Below are 27,252 nucleotides of genomic sequence, written 5' to 3' on the forward strand. Positions count from 1 at the left end.
AGAGAGAGAGAGAGAGAGAGAGAGAGAGAGAGAGAGATCAGATCCAACATTGCGTCCTTACCTTGTCGAGAAATAAACAGGTAAGGAAGAGGCGTTAAGGAGTCTCTGTTGCCCTGGATAATACATACCAATTACGCTATATTAGAGTAAACTGATGTCAGTATACGCTATGTCCGCTTAAGGGAGAAAGATAGTAAGTTAAAGGTCAGGTGTGGTTGGTTAGGGAGGGTGGGGAGGGAAGGAAAGGGAGTGTTAGACGTAGAAGAAAAGGGAGGATGGGTAGGGAAAGGAAGGAGGCTGGGAAATGGGGAGAAAGGGGAAGAGAAGGTGAGAAATAGGAAGGGAATGGAAGGGAGGGAAAAGAAATGGGGAGAAATTGGAAGGGAGGCTGGGAAATGGGGAGAAATGGGAGGGCGGGGTTGTTGGGGAGAGGGAAGAAAGGGTGGTGATAGTTCGGGAAGGAAGGGTTGGTAGTGAGTGATAGAAGGGGAATGAGGGGAAAAAAAAAAGTTAGGATGCTGGGGAGGGAATGGAGGATGGGGGTGATGGGGTGGGGAGGGGAGAGAGAGAGAGAGAGTAATAGATGTAACAGGAAAGGAGGGAGGGTAAGGGTGGTGGAGGGAGGGATAGAGTGGAAGGGACGTTTGTTGTGGGAGAAGGATGGGAGTGAGGGTTGTAATGGTTAAGGAAGGGAGGGGAGGTGACATGTAAAGAGGGATTTGGGGAGAGGGAGGTGTTATGTTTGTAATCCTAGGCTCATCTGAATGTCAACCCGGCGGAATACAGACCAAAGTTACCCTCTGCAGCCTACCATTCTCCTTTAGGGGGATAGGGAGAGTGTTGAGGGACGTATGTATTAGTCAGCCAACGGAGCCTATCGGTTAAGCCACCAAAGGAAGGCACCGAGGGGAGGGGATGAGTGAGGGATGGAAGCGGAAGCAATTGATGTGGACACCAGTTGAAGGGAGAGCAGCCCGAATGGGAAAATGAAACAACATGCAAAATGGGTTTATTTAGTTGGCAGTATGTTTTGGTATTGTGTTGAGCTGGGGAGGGGAGAGACTGACGTGGTGGGGAGGGAGAGAGAAGGGGGGGAGGGAGGGGAATCAAAGGGAGGAAGAGGGAAGGGAAGAAAAGAAGAGGGAGAGGGAAGTGTCGTGGTGGTGGTATTGAAGACACTAGAAGGAGAGTGACTGAGGAAGAGAGAAGAACCGTAGTGTGCAAGTAGGGAGAAGGAGAGAGAGAGAGAGAGAGAGAGAGAGAGAAGAGGAAGAAAAAAAGAAAGTGTAGGGTTATGGATGAAAGTACAGGAGGGGGAATTGGAGGAAGGCAGTGCTTTGGTACAGCTTTGGAAAAAGAATGAGGGTGAGAGAATAGTTGGGTGTTATCATTCATTAAATACCTAAATGTGTGCGTGTGTAGCTGCGGGAGAATTCAGGTATGAGTGTGTCATAGTGATGGAGCGTGCAACAGTGCGGCAGAGAGAGGGCGATATAGTGAACAAAATCGTTTGGTAAAGCACTCAGATGTGTGTGCGTAGCTGCGAGAGGGTTTAAGTATGAGTGTGGCAGAGCGATAGAGAAGAAACATGCAACAGTGTGGAGAGAGAGGAAAACAAAATTATCTGAATTACTGTAGCACGTATCAATCACAAAATGTGTGTGTGTGTGTGAGAGAGAGAGAGTTTAGGTATGAGTGTGTCAGAGCGATATAGACGAACAGCGAGGCGGAGACAGAGTGGTATGCAGTGAAAGCACAGAACTTGTCGATACTCAATATGGCTGAACTGGCAGCCACTGGGAGTCAACACTACACCGCCTCTCACTCCATTACCCTCCTGTCCTCCTCATCCAGCTGCTGGTAGAGAAGCACTGAGCCTCTGTTTTGGGGTTTCTGTCTCGTGTTTTGTCTCCATTTTCTACGATGTGCATTTTTACCTCAGTTCCGCCTTCTATCTCCACCACCTTCGTTTTGCATTCTTACCTCATGCGTTGTTGTGTCTCCTTTTTCTTCGGTTTGTATTTTTACCTGTGTGGCTGTGCAGAAGATAGACGCCTTCACGTAATGGCATTGATGTAGCCGAACTGCTCCTCTGCCTGGGTATACGGACGTTCTGCTTCCTCCTTTTTCCCTGAGAGGAGATGGACTGCCAGAAAAGGGCATCCTCAGCCTGTATCCCACTGAGTTCACGTTTCAGATGAACCTAAGACTGCAACTCCTTCTCCTCCTCTACAACTGCTACTGCTACTACCACCACTGTTGTATCGCATGGTGTGTTAAATTGGACCGTGCCCTCCGTCTTGGTGCTCTTGTTTAATTTTGAATACTTTGATATCTTATTTGTAATTTGTCAGTGTTTTCAATTTTTCTGTGTGTGTGTGTGTGTGTGTGTGTGTGAGAGAGAGAGAGAGAGAGAGAGAGAGCGTATAATGGTATTGAGGCGTACCCTATCAGCCCACGTGTAGTTTGACTGTGTGTGGTTGACGTGAAAGGACTGGATTGCTGAGCTGAAGTTTGTCCATAATGGCAGGTTGTGCGGTAGTGTTGTGGTAGTTGTGGTGGTTTGGAATGTGTGGTGATTGGAGGATTGTGGTGTGAGGTGATTGTTTTGTGATGGCGGTTTGGGTGTTGAATGGGAGGTTGTGGTAGGCGTGGTGATTGATTAGTTATTTTGTGATTGCGGTGTGAGTTTTGGAAGGTTGTGTGGTAAAGTTGTGGTATTGTGGTGAAGTGGTAGTTTTCGTGGAGTAGTGGTTGTGTGGTAGTTGTGGGTGTTTGGTAGTTGTGGTTATGTGTCGTAATTGTATTTGTTTGGTAGTTGTGGTGATTTGGATTGTGGTGATTGGGTGATTGTGGTTTGGCGTGATTATTTTTAGATTGTGGTGTGGTAGTTGTGATGTTTGGAATAAATGGTGATTGAGTGATGGGAGTTTTTGTTTTGTGATTGCGGTGTGGGTGTTGGAAGGTTGTGTGGTAAAGTTGTGGTTGTGGTGGTTTGGAATGTGTGGTGAGTGTGTGATTGTAGCATGGAGAGAGAGAGAGAGAGAGAGAGAGAGAAAGGGCCAGCGTAGTAGAAATAAGAGGAAGGAGAGGCCACTTAAGAAGGTTTTGTATGGGGTAAACGGGGCCAACTTCCCCCTAACACTTTTTTTCTCTCTCTCCTTCAGATTTTTTCCTCCACACAGTATTGACAGCTGAACACTTCTTGCCTTCCTCTCTTCTTCTCGTGTTCCTCCTCTCCTCGTCGTCTTCCTCTCTCTCCCCGTCGCCATCCTCTCTCTTCTCCTCGTCGTCTTCCTCTGTTCTCCTGCTCCTTCATCCTGTCACTCCTGCGCTCTCCTTTCTTCTACCATTGCACTTTTCCTCCTCCATTTCTCATCATCTTTGTATTACTCCTTTTCCCCCCATCTTCTTGCTTTACCTTCTCCCCCTGCTTCATTCTATTGTATTTTCTTTCTCACCTCCATCCTCATCCCAACCTTCTCCTTCGTCGTTCCTCTACCTTCCCTTATCAGTCTGCTAGCGCTGCGAGCCTCTCTCAGGGCTGCAAGTCTATCTTGCAGCTCTGAGCATGACTTCTCGTGAGGATGAGGCATTCTATAGTATGTCTGTTTCTCTCTTTTATATGGCTCGAGATTAGTGAGTAAACTTATCAGGCGTTAACTGGTATAAAATGCGAGATAATACGCGTCCGTGAGTTAAAAAGAAATCGTGATTAATATAATTATCTTGTGTCAAAAGTGTCTGTTTTCACGCGGTAGAGTTTGAAAATTTTCTGCCTGCCGAGTCTTAGTTGGCGATCTTGGTTCTGGCGCCCTGATTGGCCGAGGCTGTGGACGTGGGCCAATGGGCGGCTAGTGGGGCATGAGGCGCCCGACGCGTTTTCGCTCAGTTGGCGTTAAGTTCAGAGGTGTAACTCACGTGGTTGCTGATGTACCTCATTTATCACCCATTTCATCGGTAATTCCCTACAATTCTGTAAGTTAACTATATACAAAGTAGATTTGAGGTGAGTTGGTGTTTATTTAGATGAGATTGGTGGTGCAGAGAAGCCGGTAAGACAGTCTAAGCAGGTGGGAAAGTTTGAAAATTCAAAATGGCGGTTGGGCTCCCGACTGCAAAGGTTACTCGCCCGGTTTTTTCACCCATTTCATCGGTAATTCCTACAGTTCTGTAAGTGAACTATGTACAAAGTAGACTTGAGGTGAGTAGGTGTTTATTTAGATCAGATTTGTGGTGCAGAAAAGCCGATATGACTAAGCGGGTGTGTAAGTTTGACAAATTCAAAATGGCGGTTGAGCTCCCGATTCTGAAGGTGACGCGGCCAGCTAGGAAGTATTACAGCATTGACTTTGTGACTTGCTGAGGCATTTTTGACACTGATTGCTTTATGTAGATGCTAATGGTGATAGGTTAAAGTGCCTGGGTAAGTGAGGCTGAGGTGAAAAAGTCGGTAGATGTGTTAAGTTGTATTAAAGAGGATCTTGCATTTGGCTCTCAGGTGTCTTGGTTTTATTTCTTGATGGGAACAATTTGTATGCTCCTGGCCTTTAGTTCCTTCTTCCTCGCATAAACGTGTCCCCTATCCTTCATTTACCGCCTCCTTCTACTACCTGTACTACTTTTGTCTACCACAGCTACTAATACAACATTTATTTATTTACCATATGTGAGTAATGGATAGTGTAGGGAGCTTCAGGATTGTCTAGGGTTGAAGAAATGTTCTAGAGATAGAGAACCTAAGAGATTTAAGAGAGATTTCGCAACTCTTCCCAGGCGATTTATTATAATTATTAATTGATGCTAAACAGTTTTATTGAGAAGAGTTGAGTCATTGTTAGTTTTCATCCTCAACCCCGGCCTAAAATTGTCTTCTCTTCGTCTTGAATACAGTTATAGTAAGATATTTAACACGAGAATATGATGCTAGTTATGAAGAAGTGCTGTGGTAAAGATGTAGAGCCTTCGTCTTGTATTATGTCTCTGAATTGCGTGGAATAAGCTGCCGAAGGACAAAAGTCTAGGCCAAGTTAAAGGACTAGCACTCAATATTACCCGTATCATTGTTGGGATTGTAATATTTCACCACTTGCCAGATGCTTGGATTAACCTGAGAATAAGTCGCTACAAAGTTGAGTAAAAGAGTTTCATTAAATCGTTTAGAAGTGTTCAGTCGTTGCTTGATGGGAAAATTTTGCCTTTCTTTATTCCTGCATCGATAGCATCCATTCTCCACAGCATTTTGCTCATGCCTGCCCTCCTCTTCACTTCCGAGTCTTTTTCTTCTTCCGTATCTATCATATTGTTTCCCGTCTCTTTTTACTCGCCTTCGCTGTTCCATTTCTCTTCATCTATCTCCTCTTGAGTCATTTACAACTCGCTTTCCTTCGTCGGTGTTCTCTAGACCCTTTGTTTTGTTTTTTGTTTCTTCGTCTGTCTTCTGTGTAGACATTTTCTTTCACTTTTGTTCGTCTGCCGTCTCTTCAGACAATTACGTCTCACTTTTTTTTCGTCAGTCTCCTCTTTAGACATTTTCGCTTTTCTTCGTCTGTCTTGTTTATAAATTTCTCACTTCTTCGTTTGTCTTCTCGTTAGACATTTACTCCTCAATGTTCTCTTCGTCTGTCTTCGCTTCAGGCATTTTCTCACTTTTCTTAGGCATATCTCAGCTCAGAGGAAGTGAATTTTGTCCCTGTTTTTCTTCCATGAGAGAGGAGAGGACACCAGAGGGGCCTAATTGATGCTTTGTTTATTCTACCTGAACCTCTCAATTGGGCCGGATGCAAATGAGTCTATAGCGGGTTGGATGGCTAATGGGCTTCTGATAAATTTTCCCATTATTGCATCCATTCCATTTGTTTTTTTAAGTAGTGAGAATTTGGTATTTTCCTTGTTATAAGAAGTTCAGTCTTTATTTTTAATGATTTTGGTTATGCTGGTAGGTTCTCTCGATAATATTTTATATTTTAATGTATTTTATTGGTAATTATTGTTCTCTTGTCCAACCCTTGTAAAACAGTGGTAGGGGGTGTTCTTATTATCGATACTGTTATTACTAGCAGTGGTAGTAGTAGCAGCAACAGCAGCAGCAGTAGTGGCAATAGTACCACCAATATATATAACAATATTACCAAGACTGCTTTGTTCATGTCAGCAGATTCAAGTTTTGCAAAAAGTTGCGTGGTGAGAGTCGTAACACGGCAGCCTGCACCTCCACTTTCAACTCTACCGGGAAGTCAGTCTCAAAAGTTTAAAATTTGACGTAATACCCCATAACAAGTCCACAGAAAACAGAGGCTAATATGCTGGCATGTGTACTGTCTCGTCCACTTGTTTGCATGTCTCGCTTCCTCTAGGTTAGTCTCTCTGTCTCTCTCATCGAAGATTTATTTAGTCTTGATTGATGTTTTGAGTGTGTGTGAGAGAAGGGGGAGGGGAATCGAAAGACTACGGAGGAAGGCCTCTGGAGTCAAGCGAGGGCGAGGGAGGTTGGGAAATTTAAGAGTGTGAGAGAAAAAAGCGGAGGAGGAGAGTAAAGATATTAGGGAGAGAGAAAAAAGGGAGGGCGAGAGGTGGAGTTTGCCTCAAGGGAGAAGCGACCTGAGAGGGAGAGGGACTGGAGAGCATCTTTGCCCATTTACATCTGTTTACTGTGACACTTTAAATTACACACTCTGGTTTTGAGGAGAGAGAGAGAGAGAGACAAAGAAGCTGTGGAAGATGAACACAAGAATTTCTGAATGGAGACGAGGAGAGGACAGTATTAAATGACGGAAAAGTTGGGTGAGAGGATTATTATATGTGCAGGCGGAACCATAAATGTAGAGGCACTAGTGTAACTGAAGGAGGAATAGGAGAGGGAAGGGAGAGAAGAACGGGAGAAGAAATAGCCTATATGGAAACGGGAGATGGAAAATTGCGAAAGGGGGGGGGAGGCAAGTAGGAGGGTAAAGGGAGTGAGGGGAATGGGTGAGAAGAAAAGAGGAAAGGAAAAGGGGTAGGGGGGGGAAAAAAGTGAAAGGGGAGATGGGGAGGGAGAGAATGTGGGGATGCCGTGGGAGTACAGGGAGTAGGTGGGAAGGGAGGAAGAGAAGTGAAGGGAGAAATGGGGAGGAAGGAGAGGATCGAGGGGGAAGAAGAGGAAAGGTGGGACTATAAGAAGACAGATGAAATACGAGGCTCCCTCTGAGTTAATGATGCTGTGATAAATTATACTTGGCTGGGAGTAGTTTTGTGTGTGTGTGTGTGTGTTGGGGAGTATTGCGTTGTCAAGGCAAAAGCAAATCCACCAAAGGAAGTGGGTCTTGCCAAGATAATTTTAAATGTCGGTTCACATTGTATTTCCCTTCGTAAGTAATATTAAAGTCTTTTGAAATTTTACCTTTACCTGGTACGAGATAAGACGGTAACAGAAACGAGCCACTTAAGAGCTTCGATTAGGGTTAGGAATACGGGTTCAGTCAGATAACTCAATGAAGCAATAAACCGAACAGTCCAGCCTCAGCCTCCAAGCAGGAAGCTGCACACCGCGTTCCCTCACCCCTCCACCCCCTCTTTTAAGTATCATTAATAACCCAAGTATTTTGTAATTCTCTATTACTAGCTGTTGAAGGCAATTATCAAGATTATAATATAGGAATGGATTGTTTGATGTGTGTTTTCATCTGCGTGTGATTGTTTAGGCTTCTGGTACACTAAATGCTCTATCACCACCACCTGGTTAGTGTTGTTCAGTAGAGAATGGTTCGTGTGTGTGTGTATATATATATATTTACCATGTATGTAGGTTTTTGTGTGGGTAATACTGTTTGACGGGAGGGTTTGTGTGGGTGAGTGCGCTCGCGTAAGTGTATGTTTGATGTATGTAGAGAGGTGGTCGCCAGTGTGTGTACATTTTTGATGAGGTAGATGGAGGTCTTAGTGCACACATCAACCATCTTGAGCGGCTTGTGGCCTTTGTGACGGTGTGGGAGAGGGGAGGGAGATTAAATGAGAGAGAGCTGTGAAGGTAAGATGGAATGAAAGATGTTACTAGGAGGAATAGATAGAGAGGGTGACGGGTGGTTGTGTGGCGAGGAAGGAAAGAGTAGAGATAGCTGAGGAGAAAAAGAATTATTACGTACTACCTGTATATATACCGGTGTGTGTGTGTGTGTAGCCACGCAGTGGTATTGTATTCAGACACCAGGCTAATTTGTTCAACTTAGAGATTCTTGCAGTTGAAGATCATATGGCCAGTGGATATTTACCTAAACACCTCATTGTAGCTTTTAAACATTATGCTCGTTTAGCTTGACTTTGTCCATATCATCTTAGTGACAGGAAATGACGCCCATTTCCTCTTACTCCTTAAAGGGTAATGACATGGCACAAAGAACAGTGTTTTATTTATGGTGATTTGTCTGTCGTTCTTCGTGAAGTGTTATTATTTTTTTTTTTTTTTCCGCAATTAGAGTAACGAGAGCCAACTGAAAATTATACCCCTTGTTTCAGACTTTCAAACTCTTGTTGTTTTTGCTTGTGTTTTTGTTGCATTAGGTTGATAATATTGTATCTAGGTAATATTGCATGTGGGATGATACATCTGAACTCAAAATTAAGTTTTTTTCTCCGCACTTAGAGTAACGAGAGCCAACTGAAAATTATACCCCTTGTTTCAGACTTTCAAACTCTTGTTGTTTTTGCTTGTGTTTTTGTTGCATTAGGTTGATAATATTGTATCTAGGTAATATTGCATGTGGGATGATATATCTGAACTCAAAATTAAGCTTTTATTATGTAGTTAATATTTGTGTTGCATTAAGTTACTGTTCCTTAGGCGAAAAGGAGCTAAATTCCAATGACTTAATGGTGGTCTCGTTTCATATGCATGTGGTCCACTGTTCCACCCATGCTTTCCCTTTCCTGGTTTCAGAATCCTACCTTACCCCGTCTTTAGGTGGGGAGAGAGATTAGGGGAATGAATGTATGAAATTATTATTGTATTCTCCAGACGCCTGAAAAGTAACGTGAATACATTATAATTCCCAAATTTCGGATTTCTCAGCTCTTGATTGTGTTGTATTCAGGATATATTTTAGTTTAAGAATGATATTATTGCATTTAGAAGATAACACATTTCAATAAGGTATCCTAACGTTGTCATATTGTTACTTTTGATTGATAGTATATTCATCTTTGTTGTATTGATTTGATAAGTTTTGTCATGATTGGTATATTCATTTCCACTAACCACCACTTCCTCTCTTCCAGATCCTGCAAGGGAACATCAACACGTATATATCAGTGCGTAACGAGCTGATACCGCCCATACTCGCCTCCAGGATACGCTTTGTGCCCTACTCACCACATCCCCGCACCATCTGCATGCGGGTTGAAGTCATTGGATGCCCTTATAATGGTTAGTGTGTGGTATAGTTCATGGTTGTGCTGGATTGCTAGGGTTTTCAGATTTAATTATGTGTGGCTAGTTGTGTTTCCTGAGAGAGGGAGAGAATGCCTCAATAACAGAGCTGGGCACCGCAGTCTAAAATTCAACTTCACAATTGCAATTCCACAACCTCCAACCCTTACTTTCCGCTTCCGCAATACAGTTGGAGTGTGCAGTTCTGCAACCGCAATCCAGTTTCACAATTTTCAGTACAAAGTACACAAACGGAGTAAATAGATTGGTAACGAAGTTAATTATTGTATTTATAATCTCTTTGACATTAATTTCCCAGTCACTCAATCACTGGAAAATTATTATTATTATTTTTTTTCATTGGATTTATCATACACCATTAAATCCACCTTTTTATACTGTTTAATAATCTTCTGTATTTTAAGTAGTCTCTGATATCTTGGTGTATTTACTGAAAACTTACCCATTAGAGTTATCATCCTCAGAACCGAAATTTTGTAAGGTACTGACGTATACTCAGGTATATATCTATCACTTTTTATTTTGCATCAGAGTTAGGGCATACCATGAAAATCTCACAATCCTAATGTTATAATAACATGATCATATCCTTTATTACAAAAATAATATTACAAAGAAAAGAAATAACCTTAGTGCTACTCGGGAAAAACAATCTGACCAGCAGCAGAATGCAGTCCATAGAACTTAAATTGGTAATTCACAGAAAAATGCTTACTTTGCAGATAATAACTCAGTAAGACCATAAAAAAAATATTTTCAGTGATTAGTTACATTAACCCATAAGATCATCATCCATCAAATTGTGGAACAACTGTGCGTGATTAGCAATACGTGCCACAAAATTTACTGCTAGGCTGGCTTATAGTATATCATATCGTATCGTATCAAATCGTTTCTCCTGGTATCGCCCATCCCAGACTGCTAACCGATGCAGCGACGCCACGCCCTCAGTCACCGCTGGCTGGGAATCCTGTTCAGGCTTGATATTCATGAGTCATGCTGTAGCCTGTACAAACTGACACCGACTACCATGTGGGAGATTGCGGGCAGGATTGCGATTGCGGAAGTACTTCCGCAACACAATACTGCAAGTTTCGGATAAGTTTGCTGCAGTCGCAATTCCGCAACTGAAATCATGTGGTCCGCTATTGCGGATTGCGGAGGTACCCAGCTTTTCTCAATAATGATAGTAAATTGTTGTGCTGGGATATGGTTTTCAGGTTTTCATTTTTGCATAGTTAGTTGTGGTTTTTGAGAGAGAAAGAGAGAGATTGTGATTGGGACGAATGAACCTCACTCTTAAGAATCTGGCAGTAGATGCTTTATAGGTAGATATGAAAGTATGTTCCTGCTTCTGGCAATAGGCAAAATACATAGGTAGGTTGGTAGATAGATTGGGTATTTAGGCTATCCTAGTTTGGCAGTATATAAAGGCACACATTGGTTAGACTGCTAAATTGCGACTGATACATTTGTTTGAATATTATCGTGTTATTATAAAAGGTTAATTTCGTACACTACTGGTAACTGTTTCTCTTCGCTTTGCTATTTGGGTCGTTTTAAGCTTCAGGCGTTATTTCCTGGAACAGACGAACAAAAACAGAAGCTAGCATTTTCCAGTGAGGCCATTGTGTGTGTGTTGCAAGCCTCATGAGGTTAATCTGGCTATTTTTAGTCTTTGCTAACACTGTAAACCGTATTTCTGTATTTTGATTGTTTTCTGCCAGCGGACATGAATTATCGGAATGGTTTGGATTGGAGACCGCAGCAGAACTTTTTTTTGCTGCTTATTTAATTAATGTGTGTGTGTGAAGGTAAAGAAAGGAGAGAAGATTAAGATACAGAAATAGCAGGATGGTAGCAAAAAACGAAATAGAAGAGGAAGGATGAAGAGAACTAAAGGGGAAAGGCTGGAAGAAAACTGTTAACAAACGAACGATAAAAATAAGACAGAAACAGGTAATGAGAAAAAAGTAAATTGAACCCTGATGGTAGAGAGAGAGAGGTGGGTAGATATTGTGAAAGGCTAAAATGTTGATGGTAGGCTTGAATATCACACGGATAATATGATTGTTGTGAAGAACTAGACAGCTGTATGTAGAGATGGAGAGGAGGGGTGGGGGGGGAGAGTGATTGTGTGAAAGACAGACCAGGTAGACAAGTGAATATAGACACTGCTAGAGAGAAAATAGAGAGAGGAAGAAAGATACAGAGACAGATATGCGAGGAGCGGCGGGAGATTTGCATGGAAGTGACAGTTCAGGTCCGCTTATTGAGAAGGGGAAACACGAGAGGGGGAAAAAAGGAGAGGGACAGAGAGGGAGGGAATGAAAGGGGAAGAATGAGTGAAATGAGAAACCAAAATGGAGAGATGAGAAAAGAGGAAACCGGAAGGGAACAGAATTAAGATTAAAAGAGAGAAGTTAAAAGGAAGGAAGGAATTAAAGGAGATAACTGTCACAAAAACGGGAGTTGGAGGTTTGTTGGTGTGTAAATGAAAAATGAAAACTACAGACAGCAGAAATATATATACCGGTAATTATGGTAAAAAAAGAAAAATCGCTTTATACATGTACCTGTCTATCAATGTCTGAATATATATGTATGTATGTGTATCTTTGTTTCAGTCTGTCTCGTATCTTTATCTGTACCGTATTGTCTATTAGTGAATGTATGTCTATCTGCTTATCTGTCCGTGTTCGTCTGTCTCATATCTATATGTATGTTTGTATGTCTACATGCTCTCCACCACTCACGCTGCCCAGTTCGTCTTTTTTGCACCCCACACCACAATGGACGGATCCAGCTATTGTTATTGTTGTTTTAGGAAAACAGTGTAGTGAATGTTTTAAGAGAGGAGAGGGAAAGAAGGAAGGGGCTCGGAGATAAGAAAGGGAAGAAGGGGAGGGGAAGTGAAGGGAGAGGTGGGAAAAAAGGGAGAAGGAGTTTGGTTGAGGAAGGGTGGGATGGAAGTAAGGAAAAGGATGAAAGAAAGAGGGGGATGAAGGTGGGGGGAGTAGCTGCCATGGTTACGAACTTATGCGCACAAGCTATTCTTCCTTCTCTTTTTTCTTTTATTGTCTTCCCGTTTTCTAATTTTCCTTTCCTTTTAGAAACTATCTTCATCTCTGCAGTTGCCATTTGACACAGTAAACCAGAACCTAATTACGTAAACATGGCACTTGCCTCGCTGTTGATGGTTTACTAAGGCTGCCATATTGGACGAAACGTTTTTTATTATTTATTTGCCTGAGAGAGAGGGAGAGAAAGGAAGCGTCCCCGATCTGAGAGAGGTAGACCCGATCTGGCATTGTGTTTCCTATATTTTATATCCTTTCGGAGTGGAGTTCAAGGTTTGCATTGGGTGGAAGGCTTTGCTCCTGTTGTGGAGGGGGAAACGAACTTCACTTTATTGACGAACCTGGCAAGAATTGTGCGAGTGAGGGCTTTGAGGTGGTTGTGTGTGTGTGTGTGTGTGTGTGTGTGTAAGAGAAGGGTCAAGGAAGTAAGAGTTAAGGTTGTGTGTGTGTAAGAGAGGGGTCAAGGAAGTAAGTGTTAAGGTTGTGTGTGTGTGAGAGAGAGAGAGAGAGAGAGAGAGATTGTATACATAGCTAGGCTACATGTTTTTAGTAATATCAAAAACTCCACAGCACATTTCATTTTCTTTATTTAATTGAAAACTGTACCATACTCGGGTAGTGGAAATAATAAAGTTGAGTGAAAGTAGTTAAAAAGTTATTTACAAAGAGCAGTTATGAGTTTGTAAATTATCTTAAAGCTGGAGTTTTTAATTGGGAGAAAGTTAAGGCATTGTAAAAAACTGTCCACCTGTAACTGTAGGGAGAGTGTGTGTGTGTGTGTGTGTGAGCGAGAGAGAGAGAGAGAGAGTTTCTTTAATTAGTGTGTACCTGAGACTTGAGTTAGGTGGGATTAAGCAGAAGGCAGGGGGAGAAACTGGGCAGCTGTGAAGGCTGAATTAAATTTGCATAAGCTTGCGTTAACTTAGGTGTTAGTTAAAGCATATTCATGGGTGAGAGAGAGGGAGTTATTCAGTGACTTAGTGAGCAGGTATGAGATCTGTTAGGTCATGACACTGAGAGTGAGTTATTGAAGGACGAAAATATCCACATGTGTACGGTACGTGAAAAGAATGAAAAATAGCTCAGCGATTTTCTTTTACCCCCATTTTAATCGTGTCTACTCCGTGGGAAGATAGTACCAGTAGGAGTTGTAGTGTTTATACCTTCTGGTTCATTAGGAGGTTAACCCGAACTGTAGACTGAATATTCCCTTTTCCCACAGTCCACCATCTTCCTTTTGGTGGATGCCTTTGTATAACCGGGTAGCTCCATCGCCGGTCATATTGGTGCCACCAAGTGAAGGCGACCCTCTAGCTTCACTTGGGGGGGGGGTTAAAAACGTGTATACAAACTATTCCCTCCTGTGTTTTTGGGAGTGAGTTACTTAGTTAAAATATTTGTGAGTCCCATCCCTCCTGTCCACTACCCCCCCTCTCCCTCTTGCAACCAATAGTGCCTCCGCTGACACCCTCCCCGCCGCTGCAACATATGGCCCTGCAACATTGCAACCAGGGGCGGTGCCAGCTTGGGTCGGGGGGTGCCAGGGGGAGGGGGGTGTAGTTGTAATTTAGTGGGTGGCGGTACTGCCCTTGTGGATAAATGTTTTAATATTGTGGTGACCAGAGGGAAGGGGAGGGGGGGGAAGGGAGGAGAGAGAAGGGGGAGGAAAGGGGTCTAAAGGAATGAGTTAGGAGGGGAGTGAAAGAAAGGGAAGGGAGAGGTGGAACAGAGGTAAAGGAAGGAGTGTGGATGAGCGAGAGTGAGGGATGGAAAAGGATGAGGGAGAGAGAGAGACGGGAGACAAAGGAAGACAGAGGGGAAAGAGGGAAAAAAAAGTCAGAATGGCTGCTTGACCAAAGGACGAGAGGACGTAGAGAAGTGGAAGTGGGGGAATAAGAGAGAGGGAGAGTTAAAAATAGGAACAGGGAGAATGTAGTGTGAGGGAGATGGAGAGGCTGAGACAACAGATGGACGACAAGGAGGGAGAGACGGAAAAACAGGGGAAAGGAAACGTAGAAAGGAAACGATGTTATGGGGAAGGAATGAAGGAGAGAAAAAGAAGGAGACTGATCGAGAGAATACTAAACCTATAGAAGTAGCTATTTATGGGGAGAGAGCGGAGGAAAAAAAAAATGAAGGAGGGTGAGGAAATATAGAGCACGTAAGAGGGAGTAATTCTTTCACTGTAACGAAGCCTTCATACTTTACTCTTCCTACCGATTGATGACTGGGAGCTTAGGAGAGATTTTTAGACGTGGAGAGGTTACAGACCATCTTCCTTTGCTAGAATGGTTAGACATTGAACTAGATGGGTTATTTATTTGTTTCATTTACGTCCTCAAATACATTTTTTTTTTTTTTAATGGATTGGGTGAATTTGAAGACGCCATACTGATGAAAGGATTAACTTCTTCCGCCCAAGGATGTCTTACACTCTATTCTTCTTACCTACAGACTATTTTATTCAGTCTAGTAGATTTTGCGAGCTGAGAGTTAGATACTGCCATCAGTAACTTAATCCAGTAGAAGTATTTCCTGGGTTGAAATAAATCGTCTGGAGATAACAAGAATAAAACAAGACCACAGGGACGCGATTAATGGAGGGAAAGGGTTATGGAGAGACGAGGGAGGGAGGAAAGGCGAATGGGAGACAAACGGGCTGGTGTATTTATGGTAGTGACCGCAGCCATTAAATGAAGGGACAGGAAAGTGCTTCAACTTGGCGGTAAATGTGCTTCAGTGTGGTAGCTACAAGTGCTTTAATGGGACCACTTTATTTGTTTTATTATGACAGTTTCCTTTAATGTAGGTGCTTCCACATGACTTGATGCTTCAGTGTGGCTACTTTTAATGTTTCAGTATGGTGTATAGGTGCTTCAGGATGGCGGTATAAGTGTAAGGTGGTATGGGTACTTCAGTGTGACGGTAGAGGTGCTTCAGTTGGCTTTACAAGTGCTTCAGTTTAGGAATATTGACGTGTACATGTTTCAGTATGGTGGGAAATGTGTGTGCGTGATGGTATAGGTGCGTCACGGGTTTTAAGTGCTTCAGTTTGACGGTATAGGGACTACGGCATAGTTGCTTCAGTATGACGGTGGAGGAGCCTCAACATTGATGCTACAGTATGGCTTTGTAAGGGCTTTAGTATGATGGTGTAGGTGCACGTGCCTCAACATCGGTGCTTCAATATGGCGGTCATCACCATTCGCTTCAAGGCAGCTATTTCCCCCCAATAGGTAGGGACAGTCAGAGGGAAGATAAATGGGAGGGAGGGAGGAAATGGAGGGAGAGAGAGAGACGGGAGGAAATGGAGAAAGAGGAAGGGAGAGTGGAGGAAGATTGGCTGTAATTTTTTCTTTTTTCTCCTCCCATTTTTTTCTGAATGATATAACCTTTTCTCCGTCCTGGCTTGTTATTGCGTTTATTTTTTTTCTCCTCGTTCGTTTTTCTCTTTGTTTCGTATTTCCTTTATTTCAGGCTCTTGTTTTTTGTTTGATGTGTTTTTGTGGTGTTTTTCTTTGCATTTAAGTGATTTTTCTCATGTCTTATGCTTATTAGGTAGAATCATGATTCCGTGGGCTTGAGTGGTAAATGAATGAGTATGGGACCTATTTATTGGGTTTCTTATGGATAGTTCTCTTTGTTTCTTCTTGCACCGTGCACTCTACCTCACCCCATCTTTGGTAGGGGATAAGAGGCTAGGGTAATAACTAAGACATACAGTACTACATACTATGTTTGTGACATGTTATAGTACACTAGTTTGATTAGTGGTGGTATGGTAGTGCTACATGTTAGTGTGTGTGTGTGTGTGTGTGTTGAATAGAAGTTCATTGACATCATACCGAAGTATGTATTATATAGTTGCCGATGAGAGTATGTTTTTATCATTGTTAGTGGTAGTATTTTGTGGCTTGTTATTCGTGATAGTATGTTCGGTGAAGTATTATCATCAGGAAGAGGTTTGACACCATACAGAAAGTCTGCTGAAGTATCGTATCGTGAGGAAGACGGTGAAAAGTGAAGTTAAATATTGTCTGTAATATCACATCATCCCCATTTCTACCGTTGTGATGTGCCATTAACAATAGCTCCTTCCCCTTTTTACCTCTCTGATTCACCTCTTCTCACAGTCGGGTAGGTATCATTCTTGGTGCCCCAGGGTGAAGGTCGAGGAATGGACGTGAACCTCTCACTCATTTTTCTTCTCTTATTTCCCCCTCTCGCTACTCATTCTCTCCTCTGTTTTCCTTCCCCCTCTCTTCTCTCGTTTCTAACTCCTTACATCTCACAGACGGGCAAATGTACTCGTGCCTCAAGGTAAGACACGAGAAGTGAATATAGACCTCTGGTTCAATCTACTTTTCTCCTTTTCACCTCAGTCTCACAAGTCCTTCTTCTCCGCAAAGTCTCCGTCTCTCCCTCCCCTCTCCTCTAATTTCTCTCTCCACAGATGGGCTAGTGTCGTACTCAATGCCTCAAGGTGAAACACGAGGTGTGGATGTAGACCTTCTGGATCTGAGCTACGACGGTAACATCACTGAAGGGCTTCTGTATGGAGGTCTTGGCCAGCTGCAAGATGGCATTGTCGGGGTGCTCAACTTCCGCTCCGACATTGGACAGGGCAAAGGTGAGTGTGTGTGAAAGAAGTCGGTAGATTGATAACTGAACGAAATAGATGGGTAGGTAGTGAAGGACGTGGGATGTGACAGATAGAAATGGCAGCATCACTGAGGGACTTCTGTATGGAGATCTTGGCCTGCTGAAGGATGGAATTGTTCAGGTGCTAACGTCCGCTCCGACATTGAACAGGGCAAATGATATGTCAGGGGGATGCTTAGTCAGTTTGGAGTTAGATAGGCAAAAGGACCGGGGGGAGGGTAGGTTAGACAGAAATTGCAACATCAGAGAGTAGAGGAGGAGAAGAGGTTATGAGAGCGGGAGAGAGGGAATGGGGGAGTATGAAAAGGATTTATGGGAGGGAGAGGAACGAAAAAAGCTGGTTTGTAGAGAAAAAATTAGACCGTTCATAATTGGAAATCAGAGAGAGAGGGAGGAGGGGTTGGAAAGGATGTGAACAAAGAAAGATGGGAGGAGAAGCAAAGGAAAAACCGGAGGGAAATGAGAAAGAATAAATGTAAAGGAGTATGAGGATAGCAGACATGAAAATAAATATCGGCTAAGCGTTCTGAAGGTTGAGGGAGGGAGGAAGAGAGACAGAGAGAGAGAGAGAGAGGGAGGCAGGGAGAAAGAGAGTTGAGGAAAGAAATATATGAAAACCAAGGGAGACAAAAGGGGAAGTAAAAATAAAATGCACATTGGTCCACATCCAAGTTGTTACTCCATATGTTGTTAAATTTATACCAGAGAGACGGGAAAGGGTCGCGAAAACTTACTGCTTCCCGGGGCCGTGACGCAGGAGACGTTAGATAAGAAATGTAAATCAAATAAATATGTTGGATAGCATCGTGTGTGGAGTGGAGAAGTATGGAGAAAAGAGAGAGGGTGGGGGGGGGGGAATTGGTTTGTGTGTGTGTGAGAGAGAGACGATGGGTCAAGAGGTATAGAAAGGAACGTGGGTGCGGGGTGAAGGACATGATATTGAGGCTGCAGCATTCAACTTCGTATATTACAAGGAGGGAGAAAGAGTACGTGAAGAAAAGAGAAGTGTCAGAGAGACAAAGTGGGTGGAAAAGAGAGAGTACCGTACGTGGAGAAAAGGGACGCGTCAGAGAAATGGGGTAGAGAAAAGAGGGAGGAGCGAGAGAGTTACTACCTCAGGAACCACATTAACATAAAGGAAGGCACGGAGGACAATTTTATAGCCAACTCTTCATCATCGATAGCATCTACAGGTCGCACCCCTCCTCTGTGAATCCCCCCCCCCCCTCTCTCACACACACACACAATCGTCTCCAGTTTCTGAGAGAGAGAGAGAGAGAGAGAGAGAGAGAGAGCAGTGAATTCCACAGCTCGCCTTACATTATGGGAAAAGTAAATTCAAGTGATACGCATCTATGTCCCGAACGAAGCTTTGTGACATTCTCGACTCTTTACGACGCCAATTCACAATGTAAGGGCGAGATATGAGTCTGACCTCTTCACTATTGACGTGTGGGTTGGCTTTTATAGTTTTATTTATTTTTACCTTGTCACCAGCAGAGAGAAGATAGAGACGTTGCAGTATTTATAGATGTCACGGGTACGAGGTCACAAATCTCCCAAGGTCTGGTAGTTTGTGAAATTGGGTAATAATAATGATGATTGTATGAATTGTTCTTATGCCTCGTCTTTCATAAGTTTTGGTGGTTCGTTATAACTTTTAAATTTCTTCGAGTTGGCCTGACGTCTCATTCCTTTTAATTTCTCGCCACGTCTTAACACATCTCAAGCAGTCTCGTCATATCTCGCCATTCCTCAGCGTACCTCGCCCTGTCTCGTGATGTCTTGACGATTCTCAGCTTATCTCGTTTTCTTTCAGTTTTTTGCTCCTTTCTCTCGATCTCTTGCTCCATTTCTCTCAGTTTCTTGCTCCTTTCTTACAATTTCATTGTCTTTATATCTTACAACTTGTCACGGTTTCACAGTTTTCTCGTACCTTCCGTTCTTGGTCTTTCGATTGTGATCTCACCTAATCTCATCTCCAAAAATCAGCACATAATCTTAGCCTTATTTCTCACCATTTGCTATTCATTAATCTCACTCTGTCTTACCCGTTTCTCGTGTTATTATCTCATCGCCCTTTTCCCTTGTTACAAATCTCACCCTGCCTCACTATTTCGCTTCCTCGTTACCACTCTCATCCAGTCTCACACTTGCTTCCTTGTTACTAATCTCACCCTTTCGCTTCTTTGTTACCAATCTCACCCTTTCGCATCCTCGTTACTTATCTCCTCTTATCTCACCCTTTTGCTTCATCGTTACTAATCTCACTGGTTTGCCTCTTCGCTACTAATCTGATCCTGTCTCACTGTTTTCCTTGTTACTAATTCACCCTTATCTCTTCCTTGTTATTTATCTCACCTTATCCCCTTGCAGGTTACGAGTGGGTGGGTTGGAAGAATGATTCGATGCGTCCGCTGGAAATCCTTTGTGAGTTCGACGTGGTGCGAAACTTTACCTCCCTCGACATATTCGTCAACAACATGCACACCAAGGACGTCCAGGTGAGAGTATTGTGTGTGTGTGTGTGTGTGCGTACAGGAGTTTGTATACATCAGGCCTGGTGAATATGTCTGGATGGGTATTAGTGTTATTTCTAGCCCATGAGCCTTTTTCTAGTGCTCATTCAGTCATATATTTTAATCTTCCTCCTCCTACTCTTAATTTTCATGATCTTCATCCTCCTCCCTTTATTTAGCCATGCTTTGATTATCTCCTCCTCCAGTATCTCCCCTCCCACTATCCCCACAGCCCATGTTTCCTGCACACCCTCTTTCCTTACGCTTCACATTTCCCTCTTCTTTTCCTCGCCCACTCCTGTTCTTCCCACAGCCTTGCTCATCAACCTTTTCCTACACCCCGTCGTCTTCCCCTTTCCTCATCCACCTTTCACCCTCACACCCCACCTAAGTCGACATTCTCGGTCCCCTGTTAAATCATCCTTCCTCATTCACCCACCAACCCACTCTCTTCTCACTCCTTTCCTACTTTACCCATGTTCACACCCACTGCCCTCTTTTCACCCTCTCCACTTTCTCCCCATACCTCTCCTCGTTCCCCTCCCTCTATCATCCCCTACCCCTCTCCTTACCACCTATTCCCGACACCTTCGTGCTAAATCCCAACGTGCCCTCGTTCTCCCCTTCCCCCTTTCTCACCTCCCCCGTATCCCTTCCCCACCTCCACCCAGCCTGGTTTAGGCCAGGCCTCATCCCAGCTGTAATTAGAATCGTCTCCGTTTCCGCTGCCAGATACTTTAATTGCCACGTCCATCACCACACCGGCATTACCGAATCGGACGAGTGATTGCAGGCGGGATGTGGGGGTTGGGAGTGGAAGGAGGGAAGTGCAGGCGGGGGAGGGGAGTTTAGATGAGAGGAGAGAAAAGAATAATTAAGAAAAGGAGGCAACATGGAGAGGAGCGAGAGAGAGAGTGGAGAAAGAAATATATATATGATGATGGATGAAGGTGGGAAGGAGGTTGGAAGGAAGAGACGGGGGGGGGGGGAAGAAGAGGGAGTAAAAGAATAGAAAGATCAAACAGAAAGAAGGAAAGGTTCAGAATAGGGAGCGGAGGGATTATCGAGGAGGGGGTGAGGAAGAAGAGGGGGAGGAGGAGGCGGGATATGCGAAGGGGAGTAGAGGATTAGAGAGGGGATGGGGAATCAAAAAAAAGGTAGAGGAAGGAATAGAGTTGAAAGATATTTATTTTTGTACATTTTTTGCGTTTTCGAAACTAATGAAATCATGAAGAAACTTTTCTTCATATGGGTGTAAAAGAAAGCTGTCTAAATGCCTCCTTCAAGTTGCCCTTCGTCAAATATTCCCAGTGCAAAGTCCCCTGTCTTCAGTAAACCACTTATCAACAGTGTTTTCCCCAGTAGGTTTTATTCAGCCTCCGAGAAGACCATAAGGAAGTGCAGAAAGGTAAAAAAAATAAATAAGTAAATAAATAAATAAATCAGAATCCCGCTTCCTAAACTTTTCCTTCGTCAAACATTCCCAGTTCAGTCCTTCAAACTCTCCTCCTCAGCAAACCACTTTTCTTCAATTTGTTTTCCTCAGATTATCACACTCTTTCTTTTCCTGACTGTTTGTACCCTGATTGTCCTTCACCTTTACCGATTCGGTTTAGAATTTAATTAACTTTACCAGACAGAGAGAGGGGCGATTTTGGAGAGTGCAAAAATTTCTTTTGTTTCTACCCCCAGTATTTCCCAGCTCACCTTGTGTTCTCTAGGTATTTTTCCATTTTCTTTCTTGATTATATTTCTCAGCTTACCTTTATTTCCCCAAGTATTCTCCCACGTCCTTATTTGTCCCTTTTTTTTTTTTCTTGCCTTCTCTTTTGTTCTTTTCTCACCCCCCATTTTTTTCTTCTTCCCAAACTTTCTTCTCTTGTCATCTCTCTTATTCACTTTTCATGTCACCGTTCTTTTCCCCCATCCCAAATTTACTTATCCCTTTTTTCCCTCAGGTGTTCTCCCACGCACGGGTTCTGTTCAGCGTCGGGGGTAAATTCTTCAACGGCCGGCCGGTGGACTATGAGTACATGCCAGACCAGGTGTTAGAGTACTCCAGAAACGTCACCATTAAACTCCATCACAGGATCGCCAAGTACCTCAAGATACAGCTGTACTTCCAAGCACGATGGATCCTTATTTCGGAGCTCTATTTCGTCTCCAGTGAGTACAGAGATTGGACAGATAGATAGATTAGGCTTTGATAGATAAAGAGTAGTGCAGAAACGTCACCATCATACTAGAAGTGCCTCGAGAGAGAGTGTTAATGTAAGATAGAATGTATGAGGACCTTAAAGAACACTGGCTTTTTACTTTGTGTGTGTGTGTGTGTGTGAGAGAGAGAGAGAGGTGAGGTAAGGTAAGGGATGCGTGAAGAACTTAAGAATACTGCCCTTTTACCCTTGTATCTGTGAGAGCGGCTCATCAAAGACACAAAATGGGTCAGCTTGCACTCCCACACACTGAGCCAGGCAAGTCCGACCCACCTCAACATTTATACTGACCTCTCTTTAGACCAGGGATTCGTAGTCATGGGCATTCTCTCTCTCTCTCTCTCTCTCTCTCTCTCTGTGTCAGCTGTCAGTCTGCTGTCTAATTACTTCTCTCATCATGGTTTTATCCCTTTGCACTTTTCACCAGCCATCACTCCAGTTCACTCATTCTCTCCTTATTAAAAATAAGGTATAAGAGAGGCGGGGGGGGGGGGGAATGGGATGGGCGTTTTCGTTTTCTGTTAATGCAGCCTAATTTGGCTGCCCTACAGTATAGAAAACGGTATAAGGTTGTTAGTGCCTTTAAGGAAATACTCTTTACACATTTTGTACACTTTCAGTCGACCCTTTCCCATTTCCCCCTTTCAGTTTTTGGATAGTTGTCCCCCCTACCCCCTTTTTTCTGTGTAGTCCTCTTCCATTTTGTCTTATTCCTGTTAATTATTTTTACCCTTTTTTTTTTCTCTCTTACGTTCTTTTTTCAGTTTTTCCTTCGCTTTTCACTCCCCTGGTTGACCTGTTTCCTCCCCTTCTCTACTGTTGTTCTACCTATCTGTGTCCTCCCCTTTCCTTCCCATCCATCTGTTAAACCATTCCCTACAAGTACCACACTTCCAATGCCATGCAATACAACCACCACCCACTTCCTACCACATTATCATCTCTACCTTGCCACCACACCGTAATAGCTTTGCCACATACCTACCACCCCCTATTGTAAAACACCTCTTGTAACCTGCCACACCACCACACCCTGTTACTCTTGCCACATGTGTATCACCCTCTCTGCCACTCTTGCAGTCTTACACACCCAAGTATATTTGCCATACTATCTGGTACTCGCTACCACCTCTTATAGTGTACCACACCACCACCACACACCTATGACACCACCCCATCCAAATATCTGCACACATACCACACTAGCTACCACCCTGTGTACCACTTATAGCCCACGACACCACATCCTTCCCCCCCAACATGCGGTCTCTCGCAACCTAATGAGCTTATCTAATCTCCCAAGAGGTTGTGTCGTCTTCTTCTGGCTTTCCTGTCGTCTCTTTCTACCTATTGCTCTGTTTCATATTTGTTGCCTTGCTCCTCTTCTGTCTTCTCCTGACCCTCCCTATCTTTATGTATTAATTTTACATATACATCATATCTTCCTCACTACTACTACTGTATACCATCCTCCTCCTCCTGGCCTCACACGTCCTTTTATGTAAATTTCCGTCTTCTATTTTTTCCCTGTCTTCTTTCCTTCCCGCCCCCCCTCCTCCTCCTGTTTTCTTTTTCCCTCTTCTGAAAATTGCTCCTCCTCCTCCTTTATTAACTCACCTGTATGTGCATGAAGCTAAAAGTGTTTGTGATGATAGTAATGAGATGATGGGGATTGTTATACATTATACATTCAGGCACTAACCCTTACGTCATTCTCAACGCCCTCTGTCTACTGAATTCGCACTTAAGGAATTAGGTTACCTCCAGACGATTCTGGAAACCCCCTTTGCAGTTATCATTGAGACTCTTATGGACTCACACTCAGCTTAATGAAATCGTCTGGTGTTAGCAGTAGGAATAGCGTTGTCTGACTGTGAAGGGATTAATGGTGACAGTATCAGTACCGGCACTGTGGCTTCTGTGACTGACTCGGCAGAATAAATCTGGCGTTAGTTGTATGAATTAAAGGACTGCAGTCAGAAAAGCACATTCTTTTTTATATCTTTTGTTTGGGTTTCCTTGGGTTAAAATTTTTATTGATTGGATTTTGAAATCTTTCGTTTGATTATAAATCGTCATGGATTGGCATTGTGAAATATTCTTTGAAGTTAAAGTCTTCATCTTTATGTGTGGTTGAAAATGATCATTAGTTGGGATTTAAACATTTTATAGGGTCGTTTTTAAAATGATTGGGTGGGATTAAACTCGTCATTGGGTGGATTAAGTCATCATCATGCGAGGCTGCAGTCATCCTCACCTGGGGATTAAAGATTTCACTGGGTGGGGTCTAAATTATCCATCTGGTAGGGTTTAATATCACCATCTGGTCTGGCAATGAAATCTTCATTGGGTCGGCCATCAAAATCCACGAATTTAGGGCCAGAAGTCAGTGTTCCCTCACGTGATTAACCATTCTACCTTGTGTTATTCTCAGGCAACATGCTAGCCGTCCTCTTCCCATCCAGGTCTGTTCGTATCCAGTGAATTGTAACTTTGTGTGTTGGACAATGTGGGTAATTTTTGTTTAATCACTATAGCTTATTCGTTTTATCTAAACTGAAATTTCGGTCATTTTGCAGTGTGTTTCTCGATGTTCGGCATTCCATTTTTCCTTTTCCTTCCCGTCTCCCTCTCTTCATGACTTTCTATTCCCTCCTCCTCTTCCCTTTACTCAGTTAGTCTCTTCTTCCCGTACCGTCATCCCCATCCCCACCCTCTATCTCTTTCCAGCCATGCTCTCTTTCCTTTCTCCTCCACTGTCCCTCCCTCCCTTGCTTATCTCCCTTCCACCCCACCACTTCTTTTCCATTGTCTGTTTCCTTTTCCCTGTCACACTCTCTTCTTGCTGGTCTCTTCCCCATCTTTTGTATTTTCCCTCTATGTTTCTCCCTCATATCTCTCCATGCCTTCCTTTCCGTTCTCTCTCCCTTCCCCTCTCACACTTTCCCTGTTCCCCGTCTCGCTTTTACACCCTCGTCTGTCTGTTGTCTTCCTTCTCTCTTCTCTCCCCAGTTTCACCTTTCACCAGTTGCAGTCTTTCCTCCTTCCTCTCCCTCCCATCATCCCTCTCCTCCCTGTCTGTTTTCCTTCCCTTCCCTTACATCTGGCTGTCCCCAACCCCCCTCCCCCTCTCTCTTATCCCATCTTTCTCCATTCTCTCCTCCCTTCTCTCCCACCTCTTCTTTGCCTTCTTTCCTACCTCTTCGCTCTCTTCTCCCACCTCTCCCTTTTCTTTCCACCATCTCTCCCTCTTCTCTCCCCTCCTCCTGACTTGGCAGTAAAATTGAAATGACCCAAGGGCTGTGATAAGTCCGCAGTTGAGAGGTCGTCATCTTTTAATTGTAAATGAGATCCTGATTTTTGTTCGTCCGGGCAGCAACGCGACGAGTGACTAGAGAGAGAGAAGATCAGAGGAGGATGCGGTGGAAGGATTGTTAAGGAAGGTGATGAGATGGAAGGAGTGAAAAGAAAGATAACAAGGAGGGAGAGGAGTTAAAGAAGTGAATCTGAATTTGGTAAGAGTATGTGTTTAGGGATTGAGTTTAAGATAAGAGAGAGAGAGAGGGAAGGAGGAGGATGGTAAGGAAGAATGAATAGAGGGAGGAGGATAAGGACGTGATAATGGAGTATTAAGGGAGGCTAAGGGTGGATGGATAGTGAGATTGGCGTTACAAAATACGGAGACAGTAGAAACGTTGTCAACTTGTTGAATATGGAGGAAGAATATACACTACCGTAATAATCTACAGTGAGTGATGGTGAGTGGGAGTTGTTGATGAGTGTAACTGGCGATGAATTTGAGATATGTTTGTTTGAAAGAGTACATATATTTCCAGAGTGTTGTGGAAAAAGTATTCGATAAAACAGTGCCATCTGCATTCACATATGTCAGCAATATTTATGTTCCTTTTCAGTGCTGTGCTTGGGGAAAAAATATGAAAATTTTTGCGCCAGGTATGGCTTGCAATATTTTAGTTTTGACAGTAATGAATAATGATTTGTTTATTATTATTCATGAAATTCAGTCTATTACCTAGATCAGTCAAATTAAAAGGCCCAGCATTTGAATATTGGCAGACAATGAAAGCAATATGTTGTTGCGACCTTATTTGACTTCACCGGTGACCTGGCTTTGTGTGACCTGGGAGGATGTTGGTGCACTGACCTGGCTTGACCTGAGCATTGAACTTTATGACCTGTCGACCCGGCACTTAGAGAGAGAGAGAGAGAGCGCGCGCATACACACACACACACACACAGTCAGACTTACAATAATGCAGTAGATACATAAACTAACAATAATTCTTCTCTTTTTCAGCACCAGCCTTAGGGAACTTCAGCGTGGAGACCAAAGCAGTGGAGGTTCCCCCACTGCCAGCCCCCCCTCGCCAAGACTCATCCTCAGGCTATATGCATGATGGAGCTCCTACCGGCTCAAACACGCATCTCGGTGAGTCATTTGCAGGTTCTGTTTACTTATATGAGACACTGTCCTTGAGAGTTGGAATTTTAGGGCAGCTTGATGGTTGTGAACAGGCAACATGGAGGCGATTCGTATGGGATCTAGTTTTTTTTTTTTTTTTTTTTTTTTTTTTTTTTTTAATGTGACCGACTCTGGGCATAGGCTTCACAGCCTGATTTCAGTCTAGCATTAGATAGATTTTGGTAGATTGTTTACTTTTACTCACTGATATGTTTTGTTCACAGTTAGAACTGTTCATTTCTGCTTATGTTTACACTTATAATTGCTGTTTCTTACTCAGCTTAACCTTTATGGATCATTTGGGTGGGATTATTTCGGTATCAAGTGATGACACTGTTGTAAGCAGTCGCCTCCTGCTCCTGGTTACACAAACGCCCCTCAACCCCCATCCACATCCCCCAAAAGGAAGATGTTTCTAATAACACATAATCAAACTACTGTATCGATTTGTATTACTACTCACATGCATTCGAAAACATTGCACTGTCTGCGTTACTAAATCAAACTTACTGCATTCATTTTCATTCACATTCATCTGCACATACTCAGCGTAACGTTGATGGGCTCTTATTTCTCATTCCTGTTTCTGCTCATGCACCTCCCCCCCCGAACCTCGTTCCTGTTTCCCTCTCCTCATTTTCTCGCCCTTTTGCTCTCATGTTTGCATCCCTCGTGTTCTTGTACATGTTTCCATTGTTCTTGTACATTTTACTTCTGTTTCCACATATTATTCATCTAGTTCTTTCCTTCCCCCTCCCACCCTACCTAATGTCATCCTTGATCTCACTGATGTTTCCAGCTCATTCTTTACTCCTGTTTCCATCATATTCCTCAACACATTGCTCCCCCATCATATTCCTCAACACAT

At 43.3% G+C, this 27,252-nt stretch overlaps 1 protein-coding gene across 1 annotated transcript in view; it reads left to right on the forward strand.

Moving 5' to 3' along the window:
• Window positions 1–27,252, forward strand: part of Ddr (discoidin domain-containing receptor 2) — a 199,765-nt gene that overhangs the window by 86,721 nt on the left and 85,792 nt on the right. The window contains exons 4-8 of the mRNA XM_080269408.1: window positions 9,253–9,400; window positions 16,958–17,134; window positions 19,543–19,670; window positions 21,644–21,851; window positions 26,220–26,351. Of these exons, the coding sequence (XP_080125534.1) occupies window positions 9,253–9,400; window positions 16,958–17,134; window positions 19,543–19,670; window positions 21,644–21,851; window positions 26,220–26,351 (793 nt within the window). The remainder of the gene's footprint in view (window positions 1–9,252; window positions 9,401–16,957; window positions 17,135–19,542; window positions 19,671–21,643; window positions 21,852–26,219; window positions 26,352–27,252) is intronic.

Source organism: Coenobita brevimanus, chromosome 33 (assembly GCF_032717465.1).
Source record: "Coenobita brevimanus isolate Jiangsu-jjx chromosome 33, ASM3271746v2, whole genome shotgun sequence".
Taxonomy (NCBI): domain Eukaryota; kingdom Metazoa; phylum Arthropoda; class Malacostraca; order Decapoda; family Coenobitidae; genus Coenobita; species Coenobita brevimanus.